This window comes from Cryptosporidium parvum, chromosome 6 (assembly GCF_000165345.1).
Source record: "Cryptosporidium parvum Iowa II chromosome 6, whole genome shotgun sequence".
NCBI classification, from domain to species: Eukaryota; Apicomplexa; class Conoidasida; order Eucoccidiorida; family Cryptosporidiidae; genus Cryptosporidium; species Cryptosporidium parvum.
The window spans coordinates 415,451-432,793 of record NC_006985.1 but is presented as its reverse complement, the minus strand read 5'-3'; the positions used below and the strand labels follow the sequence as shown (position 1 = coordinate 432,793).

At 30.2% G+C, this 17,343-nt stretch overlaps 10 protein-coding genes across 10 annotated transcripts; 6 read left to right on the top strand and 4 right to left on the bottom strand.

Moving 5' to 3' along the window:
• Positions 1-121: 121 nt before the first annotated feature.
• cgd6_1840 (cyclin M2-like membrane-associated protein with 4 transmembrane domains and 2 CBS domains) lies at positions 122-1,840 on the top strand (the record flags this gene model as incomplete). Its single annotated transcript, XM_627549.1, has 1 exon — positions 122-1,840. One exon carries the CDS (start codon positions 122-124, stop codon positions 1,838-1,840), a length of 1,719 nt encoding a protein of 572 aa, XP_627549.1.
• A 31-nt stretch (positions 1,841-1,871) lies between these two features.
• Positions 1,872-3,347, bottom strand: cgd6_1830 (HT-1080/Cdc123p - like protein; the record flags this gene model as incomplete). The annotated part of the gene is made up of 1 exon (XM_627548.1): positions 1,872-3,347. One exon carries the CDS (start codon positions 3,345-3,347, stop codon positions 1,872-1,874), a length of 1,476 nt encoding a protein of 491 aa, XP_627548.1.
• Positions 3,348-3,491: 144 nt separating this feature from the next.
• Positions 3,492-4,329, top strand: cgd6_1820 (conserved hypothetical protein; the record flags this gene model as incomplete). Its single annotated transcript, XM_001388278.1, has 2 exons — positions 3,492-3,553; positions 3,615-4,329. Coding segments are annotated over 2 exons (777 nt in total), but the record flags the coding sequence as incomplete, so codon positions are not given.
• A 51-nt stretch (positions 4,330-4,380) lies between these two features.
• cgd6_1810 (hypothetical protein) lies at positions 4,381-5,055 on the bottom strand (the record flags this gene model as incomplete). Its single annotated transcript, XM_627547.1, has 1 exon — positions 4,381-5,055. The coding sequence occupies one exon, from the start codon at positions 5,053-5,055 to the stop codon at positions 4,381-4,383; it is 675 nt and encodes a 224-aa protein (XP_627547.1).
• A 108-nt stretch (positions 5,056-5,163) lies between these two features.
• cgd6_1800 (acetyltransferase, GNAT family) lies at positions 5,164-5,931 on the bottom strand (the record flags this gene model as incomplete). Its single annotated transcript, XM_627546.1, has 1 exon — positions 5,164-5,931. The coding sequence occupies one exon, from the start codon at positions 5,929-5,931 to the stop codon at positions 5,164-5,166; it is 768 nt and encodes a 255-aa protein (XP_627546.1).
• A 96-nt stretch (positions 5,932-6,027) lies between these two features.
• On the top strand, positions 6,028-8,907 carry cgd6_1790 (hypothetical protein; the record flags this gene model as incomplete). The annotated part of the gene is made up of 1 exon (XM_627545.1): positions 6,028-8,907. One exon carries the CDS (start codon positions 6,028-6,030, stop codon positions 8,905-8,907), a length of 2,880 nt encoding a protein of 959 aa, XP_627545.1.
• Positions 8,908-8,959: 52 nt separating this feature from the next.
• Positions 8,960-10,705, top strand: cgd6_1780 (CG6539/Dhh1-like SF II RNA helicase; the record flags this gene model as incomplete). The annotated part of the gene is made up of 1 exon (XM_627544.1): positions 8,960-10,705. One exon carries the CDS (start codon positions 8,960-8,962, stop codon positions 10,703-10,705), a length of 1,746 nt encoding a protein of 581 aa, XP_627544.1.
• A 205-nt stretch (positions 10,706-10,910) lies between these two features.
• Positions 10,911-12,917, bottom strand: cgd6_1770 (protein with C2H2 Zn finger, ASR2B-like N- and C-terminus; the record flags this gene model as incomplete). The annotated part of the gene is made up of 1 exon (XM_627543.1): positions 10,911-12,917. One exon carries the CDS (start codon positions 12,915-12,917, stop codon positions 10,911-10,913), a length of 2,007 nt encoding a protein of 668 aa, XP_627543.1.
• Positions 12,918-13,086: 169 nt separating this feature from the next.
• cgd6_1760 (phosphatidylinositol 3-kinase; PI3ka plus PI3Kc domains) lies at positions 13,087-15,918 on the top strand (the record flags this gene model as incomplete). The annotated part of the gene is made up of 1 exon (XM_627542.1): positions 13,087-15,918. One exon carries the CDS (start codon positions 13,087-13,089, stop codon positions 15,916-15,918), a length of 2,832 nt encoding a protein of 943 aa, XP_627542.1.
• Positions 15,919-15,997: 79 nt separating this feature from the next.
• On the top strand, positions 15,998-16,990 carry cgd6_1750 (Rab geranylgeranyl transferase beta / prenyltransferase; alpha/alpha toroid fold; the record flags this gene model as incomplete). Its single annotated transcript, XM_627541.1, has 1 exon — positions 15,998-16,990. The coding sequence occupies one exon, from the start codon at positions 15,998-16,000 to the stop codon at positions 16,988-16,990; it is 993 nt and encodes a 330-aa protein (XP_627541.1).
• Between the last annotated feature and the right edge of the window lie 353 nt (positions 16,991-17,343).

Sequence of the window (17,343 nt, the reverse complement as noted above, 5' to 3'; positions counted from 1 at the left end):
ATTGTCATGAAAATAACTGGAATAAATTATATTAAATCGAGGAAAAATTTTACAGACTAAAATAAGTAGAATAAAAGATTAAAATTTAAAACTTTCAAAGTATTATTTTCATCTCATTTGGATGGTGAGGTGTTCCAAATTAAGTTGCCAGTATTTATCTACTAAACTCATTTCTGCAATAATTTATCTGGCAATTTTAGGATTAACTGATCATTGTATTTTGTGTGATGCTTTACAAATTAGCAATTCAACAGACAATGAATTAGTATCTGATGCAGGTGAAAGCAAATATAAGACGGGTTCGATCGAATTCTATTTATGTATTTTATTTAGCATAGCACTAATTTTTTTTGGAGGAATTTTATCAGGTTTAACGACGGGTTTAATGTCATTAGATAGCGTTCAATTACGCGTATTAATTGAAGCAGGGAACGAGCACGAAAAAAGGTGGGCAAGTATTGCCCTCGACCTTATAAAAAGGCACCATCTATTATTGGTTACCCTATTACTTGCTAACTCTATTTGTATGGAAGCGCTTCCACTTTTTCTTGATAGAATAATCCCAAGCTGGGTTGCGGTCATTTGTTCAGTCACTGCAATCTTAATTTTTGGTGAAATACTACCACAAGCAATTTGTACAGGTAAACACCAACTTAGAATAGCAGCGAGTTGTGCAACCTTTGTTAGATGCCTCATCATTTGTCTATTTGTTTTTTCATGGCCAATTAGTAAATTTCTGGATTATTTCATTGGGGAGAATGGTAAGACAAATAATTTCTACGCAAGAGGCCAACTCAAAGCACTAATAGCGTTACATCGAAGAACTGGTGAATTTGATAATGCCCCTATATCTCTACTTTCAGTCGTACCAAACATTATGGACGGACGAGTTGAAAAAAAAATTTATATTGAAGAGGTTCAAGTAAATGATTCAGGAAAGAATCAGCATAATGACATTAAAGGAAAAATTCAAAGTTTTGAAAAAATGCATTTAAGCCCTTCATTTTTTCAAACATTATTGGATAGCAATGAAAGATTTATTATTGGCTCCCAAAAGCGAATAGAAAGTAAAAATCCGCTTGGATCTAAAACAATCGAAAATTGTGGATTGGCGAATGATGAAGTGACAATTATTCAAGGCGTACTAGATATGGCAAATAAGAGCCTTCTTGAACTTTCAGTCCCTTTAGATAAAGTATATATGTTACACATCGACTCAAAGCTAGATCACTTGCTTTTGGAAGACATACTAAGAGTAGGGCATTCTAGGATTCCCATTTATTCAGGAAATAGACACGATATTAAAGGATTGCTTTTAGTTAAGTCATTAATTACTATTGACCCAGACGACTCAATAACAATAAAGTCATTGTTTGACTCTAAAGCTTGTAATAGATATATTGTAGAACCAATTTTCACTGCCCCAGATACAAACCCCTATGATGCTCTAAATATGTTTCAGCAAGGTCGTTGCCATGTTGCTATTCTCACAAATTATGTTGATGAGTACACATATTCAACTAAGACAAATACACCCTTGCCAGAAAACTGTGAAATAATTGGGATTGCAACTCTTGAAGATATAATTGAAGAGATAATACAAGAGGAAATTATTGATGAATTTGATAAAAACCAACGTAATTCCGGCATAAAAAATAATCTAACATTTATTAATGAAAAAAATTCTATTAGGAGGAGCTCATCTTTTTTTAAGTTTGACAAGTCCATAAATGATTACTTGAATTATGGGTTCAAAATACCTAAAAAAAATTATAATTTCTACAAAGAACATTTTGTTTCTGCGCCTGACCTGTGGAATCCTATATATTATAGTAAATAATCTAAATTAAAACAGATTGTCTAGAAAGTGCCTATTTATAATCAATCCATTCTAGTTTATCTAGAGTTTCATTATTATAAAAGTCGGAGTTAGAAACGGATAAAAGTTCGTCCGGAACGAAACCTTTTAGATAACTATTATTAATCATGTTTTTTGTTGAATTATTCTCTGTTGTTCTTAGAATATCAAAACCTAACTCTGTTCCTTCTTCAGTCAATAAATTGAGTTTGAGTTCGAATAAATTGAATAAAAGGGGCGAAGCGTGCAATAAAGGTTGTACATCAATTATAAGAATTGATAATTTGTCTTTATAATTTGAGATATATATATCAAATGCAATACACATACTGTTAAAAATGTCGAATAATTCTAAAATCAATTCTTTTTTTGAATACAGAAAAAATTCCATGATACAAGATTTAATATCAGTTCTCAATTTGAAGTTTTCAGAAAGCTCTTTGTAATAGTAACATATATGCCTTTGGCTTATACCTAAAATTTTATATTCAGAATGTAGGCTACATCCCCCAATGAACACTCTAAATTCGAACATTTCATTTAGTGTTGGTACATACTCTCTAAGCAATAATACGTTACTTATATTTCCTTCTTTCGCTCTATCAATGTCCTCAGAAACTTTTGTAGATGCTTTTAAAAGAATAAATAATTCTTCTAAAGTCCTGCAACAAATACTTCTATTTGAATTGATCCAAGTTGCGTCTGTAGGAGCTGACCATGTAAATTTTGGTGAAAAGCCCATACTAAAAAACTCTGTATTTTCTCTGATCGATTTATTAATATCTTCTAGGCACTTCCTTGAGCTCTCTGATAGGGCTTCATAGTTTATGTCAAAGCCATCTAATTCGAAATACTCAAGTATTAATGAATCTGGAATGTTAAATAAAATCCCATCTATTGTAACCTTGGATTTGTAATTACTTAGCCTTTCATACCATTTTGATATTCCCATGTCACATAATTTATTTTTGTCCCAAAACTCATCATCTGCAGCCCAAATAAAAAATATGAAGTCCATTAATGAGTCTAAGTTAGGCGTGAATAAATTTTCAAGGGCTTCATTTAAATGAAAATAATCAAAATTTTTCTCGAGAATTGAAATAGGATCGGCAATCTCAATATTATTTTCAACTATCAATTCTTCAATTAAAGAATATTCATTTTTTTCGTTTTGGCTATATTTAATTTCAATTGGAAATAACTGAATTATTTTATTTTTTTTATCAATCTTTAATTTTAACAATAGAAAAACGTGTTTTTTTAATGAAAATACTGAGTGATTAATCATCAAATGCTCTTCATCTATGTTTATTCGCTCACAATTAATTATTCCACGTAATTCGCCCGGAACATATTTATTGTCTAGCCTGTAGGTATCGTTCAAAAAAAATTCCAGTCTATAATCGTTAGCCAATATGGATTTGACGAATGATCGTGTATTTCCTAAAGAAAAGGCATTTTTAGTATGATTAGAGCCATATAAATGCATTATTAATCAATCATGAAATGAACCAATGTAATTTTTAGGTATACACTAAAAAAAAATTTCCTAAGATTTACAAGATGAATTGCTGGCGCGTAAAAGTTTTATAGTCAAATTGTACCTTTTGAATAAAAAAAAAGTTATTAAAAAATGAACGACCCTGAGTTAATATGGAATAGTGTTAGCAATAATTTTTGCTCATTTAAAGTAAAGTAAGTTTTATTACAACGAAATAATCAATGAACTTTACTCTTTTCTTGTTTTATTTATTAGATGCGACAAAACCTCTTTTTGCAGAAACGAATATAATGTAACAGGGCTATGCAATCGTACATCATGCCCCTTATCAAATTTACTATATGCAACAGTTATTGAACACGAAGGAGATTGCTATTTATATATGAAAACTGCTGAGAGAGCTCATACCCCTAGATATCTTTGGGAAAAAATTAAACTTAGTAACAATTTTTTGGTTGCAATCTCCCAAATAAATGATAATTTAAAGAATGTTTATCCCGAGCATCAAATACTAAAATGCAAACATAGGTTAACTAGAATTAGACAAACTCTTATTCGTGCAAGAAAGATGGCATTAACCGTAAGACCCAAGCTTGTACCAATTAAGAAAAAAACGGAAAGAAGAGAGGCGTCAAGAGAGCATAAGGCACTTAATGCGGCAAAGATTGAAAATGAAATTGAAAATGAGTTATTACTTAGACTTAAAGAGGGATTGTATGATGGAATATACAACTATCCAACTAATAATTTTGAGAAAACACTAGATAATCTTGAGAATGTTACTCAAGATGAAGTTAGTAATGGAGATTCTCTTGAAAATGAGTTGGCCGAATATATCGAGGGCATAGATGATGACTCAGAAGATGAACTTGAAGCGATGCATAAGCATGAGTTGAGGGAAATTCTTTCAAAAAAGAAAAAAATTAACCTCGAATATGAAGTAGAAGAAGATATTAAAATGACTAGTTAATTTAAATACTTACTAGATTAATATTTAATTATGATTTAGCTTACTAATTTTTTACAATTGTGAGTCTGAATTGGATGAATATATAGATGTATTATAAACCCACGATTTCGGGCAATTCATCAAAATGTCCTCAAAGTCTAGAGGTGACATGGGGAATGGGCCACCAGTATATGTATACATACTTCCATCAATCACATCTTTGATCTGAATGTAACAGGGAGATAAAATTACCATCCCGGAAACTTGATTAGAACCAATATGCCCTTCTCTAAACCATACCTCGACTCCATTTCTCCCTTGCACAATCCCTGTAACTTGACTCTTTAGTGCTCTTTCAACTGCAATACGGAGATTTTGAACGGGGAAAAGTACATCCCAATTTGTATATCCATCCGTCAAATCTGTAATATACTCTTCTAAAATTTTGTGTTGATTCGAGTTCAGCCAATTTGATGCTCTGAAAACAGTCAAAAGTGCCAACAAATCATAATCGACTTGTCTTGATGCAACAGGATTTTTTTGCCACGAATAATAAATTCGCTTGACAGTATCAAAAAAACTAAATACATCTACCACTTCACTTATTGTATCGAATGATGACTTGCTGTTAAATATAATAAACTGAGTGAGCTCTAACAAATCAGGAGTACAATACGAGTATTCTGTAAGATTTTTAAGTTTAAACTGGTTGTAAGTCTTACATAGTTCAAACGAATTTTGCACCATTAAGCAAAGTCTTATAATTTCCGAAAATCAAAATATGAACGAGAACTAATTTAAACTTGCAAAAAGAAGGGGGGAAAGCGCCCTAATTGTCTTTTTACATGCATAAGATTATTTTGAAGTATTAGTAGATAAAATGATGTATGGCTCATTTTCTGGAGATGTTTCGTCAATAGCGAAGCCACACTTTTTAGTATAAAATCTCACTGCGTCAACATTCTTTCTTAATACTGTACATATTATTTTGTATATCTGAAGTTCATTACAAATGAAACGGAGCAAATCAATAAGAAGTCTTCCATAACCTTTCCCTTTAACCAATGATTGCAATTCATACATATATCCTATTATATGCTTATTACATGAGTCAAATTCATCCTCTAACTCGAAGCGGAAGCTCAAAAACGACAAGATATTTATATCCGTACGTAAGTCATTGTGGAAGCTTATATCTGAAGAGCAGTCAGTGCTCATTATAGTATTAGTAGCATTATCTGTATTTCTTTCATAAATAATTATATAATTAGACAAATTATGGCATAATTCATTCATTTTCAAATGATCATCCCAACCTTGACTCCAAATATCGCCCCATGGATTTTCGTCATAAAGAATTTTCATGTTATCCCTCGTAATTTTTAATATATTTTCCATATGAGTGCTGGACAAATCACTTCTTCTTGCAATGTGAAGATTTGATCTATTTGATATTTTTGTTAATTCTGTCTTAAAGTATATCAAATTTTTGTCTTGGAGCAGATTTAAAAAGAAGTCTTTAGACTTTCTAATTTCTTTAATTAAACATTTATATTTATTCTTTCTACTTATAGCTATTGATTTTTTCCTTGAAATTTTCTGATTCTTAATTATTTGAGTCATAATTAATTCTATGCGGCAGTACAAGTTAATTTCTTTTTACACATGAAAGAAAAAAATATAAAATAATTAACCTTTATCGCTGAAAATTTGAAATATATGATTTTAAATAAGAAGATTGAATCAAAAAAAAAGAGAAAACATAGAGGAATTTTATTTGGGTATGAACCTAATTCTGGCGGAGTTATATCTGACGAAAATATTCATGTGACTCTAGATGAACTTACAAGAAAAATTCCTGAAATAACCTTTGATTTGACAAAAAATAACAATGGAACAAATAGCGCAGATTATGAGTTATTTAATCACATTCTAGTACTCTTGGGTGATCTATTGAGAATATTTAATTCGACAATAATATTCACTAATGAATCCAATTATTTTGAAACATTTAATAAAATGGCGAAGCTATTTGAAGGAATAGTTATTTGGCTCTCTGTAAACGATTCAAAAATTTTAACTACAATTATTTACTCAATTCCATTATTGATTGATATTTTAGTTAATCTAAAACGTCAATGTATTAATATTAGGGTGAAAAAGAGACAGTATGTAGAACATTCAGAATTGAATACAATTATTCAAAAATCTATGAAAAAAGCTATTCAGATATTCAGTTGTTTGAGTGTATCAACAGAAACTAGAGTTCGGGTTGCTTGCGTTTATTGTACGACACTAATTGCTAAATTAGAAGAGTTCGATATGTCAATTATTGAGGATGCACTTTCAACGCCAATTTCTCCCATAAACTACCTTGATTCTAAGACAAATAATTGTCTTTTGATTCAAGGCGATACCACTAATCCAGAATTATTTGTTGCATCTATACCCAAATTCCACGAAGCAAATTCAAGACAATCTTTTACACATTTATTTTCTATCATAAATTATGAGAGAATAATTAATAACTGTGGTTCAAATAACGATTTATTTGACAAAGGTTGGCTGTCCAGACGGTTAGACGATGAATCCCCTGCAGTAAGGTTCGAGATTTTTATTTTGATTTATGAGTTGATAGAAAATATTAAAATAAAAAATTCTAAAGCGCTATTAAATTCAATAAATGAAATAGTATACGACTGTTTCTTAGACGAAAATATCGCAATTCAATCACTGGTCTCAGAAATTATTACTAATCTATCTGAAACCTCTCCAATTTCAATAAATAATATCAATAAAATATTGCCTATAATTAATGACAGCAATATATATACAAGGTATAATATATTAAAAGTAATCTCTAATTCATATTTTGAAGATGTAGAAGCTCTTCACAAAGCATTAACTGCTGTACTTGAATCACCGCTACTACATTTTGACGAAAAACTTGTATTTAATGTTTTTTCGTCTGCAGCAATAAAGAACTCGACTTTTGCTCACGAAATTATACCCATTTTATTTGAACAGTATTATATCAAAGAAGAAGAGATTTATCATGCATCGATATCGATTTTTTTATTTTGGGCAATTTGGAAAACTCCTTCCATTGTAAAAAATATTAATTTTGATTTACTGCTACTTTATCCAGCTGCAAAATTTAATTTTTCATCAAATATCCCAGATCTCAGAATTAGGGTTTCCAATGAGAACGCAGGTTCATATAATTTTGAAGTTAAACCACAACTCTATAATTCGAATATTTTGAATTATTCATTAGGACTTTATCCTATGAAATTAAAAAATAAATTTATAAATACGAATTTATTCAAAAAGGGATTATTCGTGTCAATTGGGAACATTCAAATAAATGAATTTTTGAAAAGCACAACCATGGAGATGTGCCTTAGCGAACACTCTCCAATAGAAAGTATATTTAAATTTTCAATAAGTAAATTTACTTCTATTACATATATTACCATGAACAGGAAAAGCTTTTTTAATCTATTAGAAGTACTAACTTCATACTTGAAAATCAAAAAAATTAACCCACGTACTAACGTTATGTTCAACATCTCAAGTGTCCAGTTTCTAATGGGAAGTAAATTTTTCACTCAGTCAAATTTGATCAAATGCCACATTAATTTCGGTGCTAGTCCAAAAGAATTCAGAACTGTAAATTTACCGATTTCATACTCTATATGGCCAGTTAACAGTAAATTTAGCAGTGAATTATGCAAAATATTTGATAATAATGTGCTAATTTGTTCATCCTTCATTATTTCTTCGCCTGATATTTGCGGATCAATATCATCTTCGTACTTTTTTGAAAATTATATGCCAAAAAAAAACAAATATGAAAAGCTTTGCTTATTATTAGGGAATTTAACTGACAAGTTGATTGAATTCAGGAGCTTATTTTGCCAATGTATCATATGTAAATTTAACACATATTATCAAGAAAGCCATCCTGAATACTTAGATGGTTCTTCAAAAGTTGTTTTTTCAAAAATAAAAGATATTATTCTCAAAAGAACTAAGACCAAGTTTTATACATTTCCATTCAAAGTTTTACAAAAAATTCCAGTATGTATTAGTTTTGATGTTCATTCATCGATAAATAAAGAAAAAACGTCAATTGATCAAAGTGTACACTTATTTATTCAAACACCTCAAGCCCTTGGATTTAAAAATTCAGATTTAAATCAGCTTGGTGACAATGATAACAGAAAATCTTTAATTTGTGGGCCACATACCATTTTGAATGAAGTAAACTCTATTAATTTTGAAAGCTATAATACAGCCAATGTATATTGCCAAATAAACAAATCAACATCGTTTATTGCAACTCATTCTAAAAAAGATGACCCAATTAAAAATGACACAATTCCATTGATGGTTGACAGTAGACAGGCTTACGTTTTTCCAATAGCTAAAGATACATTAAGGATCTCAATGACTGATTTAATACAAATTAAATTTGATTATCCTATTGCTTCCCCTGTAACTATGAATGCTGCTGTGGTTAATAAGAAAAGTTGTTTAGTTTCAACTATTTCAAATTTATTTCCAATGAATATTCATCCCAATATTATGGCATAGTTTCAATATTTGTTTGCTTTTGGCGCAATAAATAAATTCATGAATTACTTAGATGTTTTCACAAGACTTAAAAAAAAATGAACTTCCTGATGATATCAGGCTTAAAGTAAGTCATAATATAAGGTTTTCAGATTTTCCTCTTCACAGGTGCTTAATTGATGCACTTTTCTCTAATGGTTTTATTTTTCCTTCGCCTGTGCAATATCATATTTTGAGTCAAGGAGCTATAGAGGAAAACTTATTAGTCCAAGCAAAGTCCGGAACCGGAAAAACTATTGCATTTGTTTTATTTATTCTCAATAAACTATTGGATAGTTTAGATAACTGTTTGGAGCGATCAAGCCTTTGTTTCGAACTAAAATCTCTTTTTATCGCTCCAACAAGAGAGATTTGCATTCAAATAAACAAGACGATCTCAATGTTTTTGAATTCAATTAAAGATATTTACTCTATAGACAGTGTTTGCTGTATAGGAGGAAGCCCTATTTTCGAAGATTTTGGAAAGTTTCATTTCAACATTCCTACTTTATTAGTATCTACACCAGGGAGATTTATTCAATTAATAAATTGTGAATCAAACAACTTTTTTTCTGTAGAAATTTTGAAGGATTCACTTTTTTTTATAATTTTTGATGAAGCTGATCGTCTTCTTGAAGATTGTTTTATTGAGCAATCAAAGTATATATTAGAACTATGTTTAGGTTCTACAGCTGCTCAATTTATAGCATGTTCAGCTACCTTCCCTATTGATAAATTACAGCTACTTAAAAGAACATTGTATAAAATCAACATAAATTCGAGGGACGAGAAACTATTTAAGTTGAGGCAAATTCAATTATGTTCATCCTTCACAACAAAAAATGTAAACGTTGGCTATCTTGAAGTATTGAATCATGTTCAAGACATTAGAAATGCAGATGCCATGTATCCAAATTCAAGATTATCGGTTTCGAACACTCTTGAAAACCCCGTACTAAAAAATATGATATTTTTTCTATACGATTCTTTTTTAAGTGAAATATTTCAGCTAGATGGATTAACTGAAAACAATTACCATCAGTGGGCATATATAGTGAATTCAATTGTCGATATTTTGATCAAAGTTCCATTTAGGCAGTCACTTATTTTTACTAATAATGGTTCTGTTGGATATAAAGTTATGTCTGCTTTAAATTCATTAAATATCCCAACTTTATATACAAATGGAAAAAGATCGCAAATTGAAAGAGAGGAAATAATTACTTCATTAATTGAAAATAAGTGTAGGGTTGTAGTCTGTTCTGACTTACTTGCACGTGGAATTGACATAAGAATGATTGATCTTATAATTAATATCGATGTACCTATTGATAGAGAGACTTTTTTGCATCGTGCAGGTAGATCTGGTAGATTTGGGCAGAAGGGCATTGTAATTTGTATACCTTCAAATAAGCAAGACTACGATTCATTTTTGTATTTTTTTAATCAATTAGGAATAAATTCCTTAAGATTTTCAGATTGCTTCATGCAACCAGAAAAAAAGTGTGGTTCATACCCTTTTACATGCGATAATTTATACTTGAATTTATACGACTCCGTTCCCACTCAATCAAAGTTAAACTCATGCGAAAGCGTCTTGTTCAGCCCTAAAGTTCCAGGATGTAAATTTCCAAATAAAAAAAGCGATAATACAAATTCTTCATGTTCAAATATTGATCAGATTTATCAAAATTATCAAGAGACAATCAACAACTTAAAAATAACTAATGTAGATAGAACTGTTTTGAACTCTTGGAGGCATATAGAAATTACAACTTAAAATTTTATATTCTAAAAAAATAATGAAATAGAATAATAAAATTGTTTGGTTAGCTTCAGAACATGCGTCTTAAAGGAAATTAAAAATTGGCATGTTGAAATGGAAAAGTGTGCTTTATATAATGCACAAAATTTGTTGATTATCCACAATTTATTTTTTTTCTAGTGAATAAACAAAGTTAGTCAGTATCACAAAAAACAAATGCCTATAAGTCATCATATTTTATCGAAGTTCTCATATCATTTGATGAGTTAATAGTTGTTTGTTGTTTTGGCGTATCCCAGTCTCTAAAATGCTTTCTTTTTTCGAATGGGTTGGAACGTAAGTGCTTGTTGTTTCTTGATCTATATACACCTTGAGAATTTCCATTGCCATTTACTCTCCTATTTATTGAGCTTATATTAAGCTCGTCAGCATTCATTGGGTATATTAAATATGGAAATTTTTCTGCTATTGGCTTGATAATTCTTTCAAATGTAATTTCTTCTCTAATTGTTTCCAGAAAATCTTTATGTTTTTTAGCAAGATGTTTATGAACATATTCTTCACCTTTAAATTGCTTCAAACATTTACCACACTGCCATCTATCAGCTTTTTTCCTTAATGTATGCTGTTCACAATATCTCTTCCATGAACAAGAGAGTGACTCATCATTATCTTCGATTGGTTGGGGTAATAGGTCAAAAATAGATGGTAGCTTTAACAAAATATTAACATTTTCTTCAAGCTGATTAGCTAGAGCTTGATTTTGAAATTCATCCATTTTCTCCTTGCATATTTGCGATTCGGAAATACTACCTTCGTCTCTTTGATACCAAATTTTAAATTTATTCGTAAATAAAGTATCGATATATCCCTTAGATAAAAATGTGAGATTGCTATATATAATGAATGACTTTTCGTTATTTTTGGTTGAATTTTCGTGATTTTCTCGACTGAAAGTGTCAGATAAATTCAAGTCTTTCGTATTATTAAGATCTGAAGAACATTCCAGAATCTGTTGATTTGAAGGGCTAAATGAAATGAATTGTACAGGATGTGATGTAGATAATGAATAATAGTCTAATCCATGCGCAAACTTTAGATATAACGACATCAAGTCGACAACAGTTTTAATATTCATGGGGTCGCTACCTCCTACGCTTTCTATCACTTCAATTATGTTAGAGTTAATACTTTGATCATTTTCAATTTTTTCAATAATCCTTTTCATATTATTCTTGTCTTTTGAAAGTCTTTCTTGAGTTAAGAAAGTATTTGAAATTTGCCTAATTTTTAAGGAATAATTTTCATTGTAAGTCTTTGCTTGAATAATATAAATTGAAAACTTTGCGCCAGGTTGTTGTACAACTAGATCTTCATGTTCATTTGTATCTTCCATCTGATTATTCGCATCACAGTAGGACATAATAATTGAATTAGTAGTAACTGAAGACTTTATTGTTTTGCCTTTTATTAATTCAATTGCAGAATCTCTATTCTTCATATTATCAAATAAAACATAACAATGTCTGTTTAAAATACCACGTGTAAATCTGGGAGGAGAAAGAAGAATATCAAGGAAACCTTCGCATTTCCCAAGCCCCCCATCTGTTAATGGAAAATCACTGTTAAAGAACTTTGTTATATCTAAATATGAAATATAACTAGGAATGTCTGTAAGCAACATAATGTGAGATTTCAAATCAGTCTCAAAATTAGGATAATCTCCAAATACCGTAATCGAGTCATTCTCATTAGTGTGACTAGTATCAGTAATAGTAATTTCACAGCCTATTTTTTCGACGTCATTGTTTGTTTTATTTACTGTACTAAATCCTCCTCTTTTTAATTTCAGAGAAAAAACTTCAATACGCTTTAAAACCAAATTTCTCCGTTCATCAATAATTTTTCTAATCCAAATTGGGTGAAATTTTTCGAGAATTAGGGGCGAGTTTCTATTATTTTCTAAAAATTCTAATTGATGTTTTTGAACGTATTTAGTCTTGTAAGAATCATACATTTCAATAAGTTCATTTGGAGCTAAATTATCGTCTTGACTTAAAGTAAACTGCTTAAAGGTCATTAAGCCTGAAGAATAAAAATCTTTAAAACCATTGAAATTCTGGTTCGAAAGATGCAAATAAGTTTGTTGATCTGCCGTCAGACATCCTTGGCTTTGAATTGAATAGCTTATCAGCGGACTAAGTCCTCTTCTCGATTTATCAATCATGAGAGTGAAAAAAAGCTGCCTCTAACGCATTTAATATGAATACTTTAAGAGACGCTTTTAATTGAAATAAAGGCGGTAGACTTTGTTACATATACCGGTAATATTTATTTAGTGTGAACAATTTTTTTCGTAGGATGAAATGAAGTAGATTTAAGAAACTCAATAACTAATGAATGTTAACATAGACTACATTGCATTCTCATTTGAGAAAATACAAAGTAAATATTCGCTCATGAATATGAAATACTTTCCAATTGCACTAAGAGTTCATTGTGAGCAATACTTAATAAATTCATCCGGAAAAATCATTTCAGATAGTAAAACTGCAATTCAATCGCAGCTGATTGTAATTGATAAAAACATAAATAAAAAAAGTGAGAAGATATGTGTTAATTGTGAGATTGGCTTGCCTAATTGCGGAGCAGTTAATTTTTCATCGCTTTGCAACTATACTAATGTCTATATTTTTAAACTGTTAGATGAAAATTACCTTGGTAATGGAGAATTTGTACTCGGGTACTCCATACTTCCTTTGGTTTCGGCTTATTACACTGAAAAACTTTCATCTATTAACTTACCTATTCTAATAAACTTTTCGGGGGTATTCGAGGAAAAATTAATTTTTGATTTGAATGCACAAATATATGAAATACTTTTCCCACAAGAAAATAAATTTCAAGATGACATTTATTTGAGCAAATTTAGCGATAAATTACTTGGTTATTTACGCTTATCATTTAACTTTAAAGAAAAGAAGGTTTCTTACATAATGGCCAATAAAAACGTTTTGAATACAAAACAAATAATTAATTCTAGTTGCATTTTTAATATTATTTCGGATCACATAAATCTATCAACTGTTGGAGATTCGGGGAAAAGAATTGATTTCAGTCTTCTAATGAATAATAACAAATGTTCAATAGATCGTTTACCTTGTTTTTCTGTGGAGAATTCATTAATTAATAATTATTTAATGAATAAAGAGAGGTTGGAGTTAGAAAGAGCAATAAATCAATTATATATAGGATATATTACAAAGTTCAATAATACAGACTTATATGAGGATGAGGTTGGATTGATCTGGAAATACAGGTTTTATTTATTCAGATTTAAGGCAGGAATACCTATGTTGTTTCATTTTATTAATTTAAGCGATAAAGAAATAATGGTTGAAATTGATTATTTAATCAGCTCAATCATTCAAACAATTAAAGAACCGATTGATACTCATAAAAAAAGAATTTTGAATATTGAAGACTCGTTAAATTTGCTTTCAAGAAAATATAAGGAGTTCTTGAATATTCGCAAGCTTGCAATAGAAAGCTTGGAATTTTGCACAAAAGAAGAGTTATTTCTTGTTCTACCACAACTGGTTCAGTCTCTTAGATATGAAAATGGAACTGAGCTCATGAAGTTTCTAAAAAGAAAAGCAACATGCGATCTAGAATTTTGTGTTGAATTATTTTGGTTGTTAATTTCGGAAATTTCAATTCAAGAATATCCTAAAGTCTTTGAGCAGACAATATTCGAAATAGTTGATGGCCTTGCTGATTATAATAATTATAATATTAAAGAAAGTATGGAGGAATCTCATTGCTGTAAATATCATTTCTGTTTAGAAATAATTGATCTAATTCTTTGCCAGATACAATTTAGAGCAACGTTGTTATGGATACATCGTATTTCAGTTGAAGACTGTAAGAGAGAAAGAGCAGAGAAAAAAATACAAAAATTTCAAAGTATATTGAGCGATTTTGAACTAGGAAAGATGCCTTATTCTCAATCAAAGATTTCTTCACGTTCAACAGGTATAGATAAAATAACTGTTAAATTAATCAACTCGATCAAATTAATGTTAAAAGTTGAAAGCGAATTTTCGAATTATTGTAGCAAAAAAAGAAACTTACTTTCTTTAAAATTTGTTAGTAGTCACAATATTGAAAGTTTAAAGGGTCTTCCTTCAAAAATCGAGGGAATTGAGCTGCCATTGTTAAATATAACGAACTTGAGTGATCTTCTTCTACTTCCAATTGATGTTAATAGAGCGTTAATTGGTATTGTTCCAAGCGAAAGTTTTATTATCAAGTCTTCTCAATGCCCAATTATATTTTCTTGTAGAATGGCAATTGTCAATAATAGCAAAAAAGAAAATAGTCAGGCAAATGTTCCGAGAGAGGATATTTACACATCCGAATCAATATATCCTGTAGTTGAATCAAAATATATGTACAAGGTGGGGGATGATTTGAGACAAGATAGATTAGTTGTACAACTTTTGGAGATATCTTATAAGCTACTTAACGAATGGAATGCGAACAGTTCAATTATCACATATAAAGTTACGCCGTTTTCGCAATTTGATGGATTAATTGAATTTCTTGACGATTTTTCTTCAATCGGATCAATCAGAAAAAAATATGGAAAAAATTGCATATTGAATTATTGGGCAAATGCATATAAAACTAACATAAACAATATTCCTCATAATGTTCTAACCACCTTTATAACTAGTTGCGCAGCATATAGCGTTATTACATTTATACTTGGTGTTGGAGATCGGCATCTTGATAATCTACTGGTCGGGAAAAGCGGCCACTTTTTACATGTTGATTTTGGATATATATTTGGAGAAGATCCGAAACCTTTCCCACCACCAATGAAAATTTGTTCAGAAATGATAGAAGCTATGGGCGGATTAAACTCATTAGGATTCAAGCTTTTTGTTGACAAATGCTGCGATTATTATAGGTATATTCGCAGGAAGTCATGGCTAATATTAAATGTTTTGTTATTGATGGTTGATAGTAGTATAAAGGATCTCAATTCAAGACCTGAAAACAACTATACAGCTATTTTGGAAAGAATTAAAGATAAGTTCAGGTTGGATCAATCAGAAAAAGAGGCAGAAAGGTATTTAAGAGAAATAATTATGACGTCATCAAATGCACTTTTTCCCGCAGTTGTTGATACTCTTCATGATTGGGCTCTCTACTGGGCCTAAAATTTTAAGTTCACCTTTTTTACCATTATATATTTGTATTGCTTGCCGCGATAACTTAAAGTATTATTAATTATTCTAAATGCAAAGTTTATCTACTAAAAAATTAAATTCTCAGAAACATTATGAGTTTCTATTGGATCTGTATTCCAATAAGGAAACAGTTAATAGTCTTCTAAGTTACCCCATCAAAATGTCAGGTCTATTTTGGGGTATTGGAAGTATGAAGCTATTATTTAATAATTTACAAAGTGAAGATAGAAATCAAATTAAAAAACTAGAGACTCGTATTTTTGAGTTTGTTGAGAGCTGTAAAGTATTTGTTGATGGAGATGTGACGATGGTTGGTTATTCTCAGAATAAGGGGTTAAACGCTAACATAGTTTCCACGCATTACGCACTCCTTATACTAATTATGATTGGCAAACTAGATCAAGCTGATTCAGCTAAAATTTCAAAGTGGATATCTTCACTCCAAAATAAGGATGGGTCATTTCGTTGCGATCAATATTTGGAGACTGATTGCAGATTTTCCTACTGTGCACTATCAAGCCTAACAATTCTAAACCGAATAAACGAAATTGACATAATAGGCGCCCGGTCTTATTTATTAAGGTGTTACAATTCTGATGGAGCATTTGGCGGAGTTCCGTGCTCAGAATCACATGCAGCATACACATACTGCTGTGTTGTTTCGCTTGCACTTTTAAACTCTCTGGATATAATAAATATTGATAGGCTTGCCTTCTGGCTTTGCGAAAGACAACTTCTTTGTGGGGGATTTAATGGTAGGCCTGAGAAGGCACCAGATGTTTGTTACTCATGGTGGATATTCTCTCTGCTTTACTTTTTGGGGAGAGCAAACTACATTGATAAGAATTTATTGGAGGAATACATTTTTTGTTCAGAAGACATTTCAAAAGGCGGATTCTCAGATAGACCTGGAAATGTATCAGATGTATTTCATACATTTTTTGGAATTTCTGCTCTTTCTTTAATAAGATTCGACGCAATTGATAATATAATTAGCCCTATTTTCGCAGTCCCTCTTAATTTAGTACCTGGTGATAGCTAAGTCTACATATATTCTATATTTTTAACGTAATTCATGTAATTAGTTTAGTATTTATAGCTAATTCTCTTCCTAATTTGCAATGTTCATAGTGTTTAACTAATGAAATTCTTTAATTGAAAATTGTTTCTTATAATTCTGTTAACATTTAGTAGACGCAAGTTAATACAGTACCAAGATCTTGCGTTAATTATGCGGGATAAATTATTGTCATAAAAGTTAGTGAGAGGATAAATGTCGTATTTCTTTTTGTGCTAAGAGCTAATTATAAAAAACTATTATTAAAGGAAATTTGTAGTTACTTGATATTCTATTATTTTATACTTTTGAATCTAAGTAAATTAATTATTTTTTAT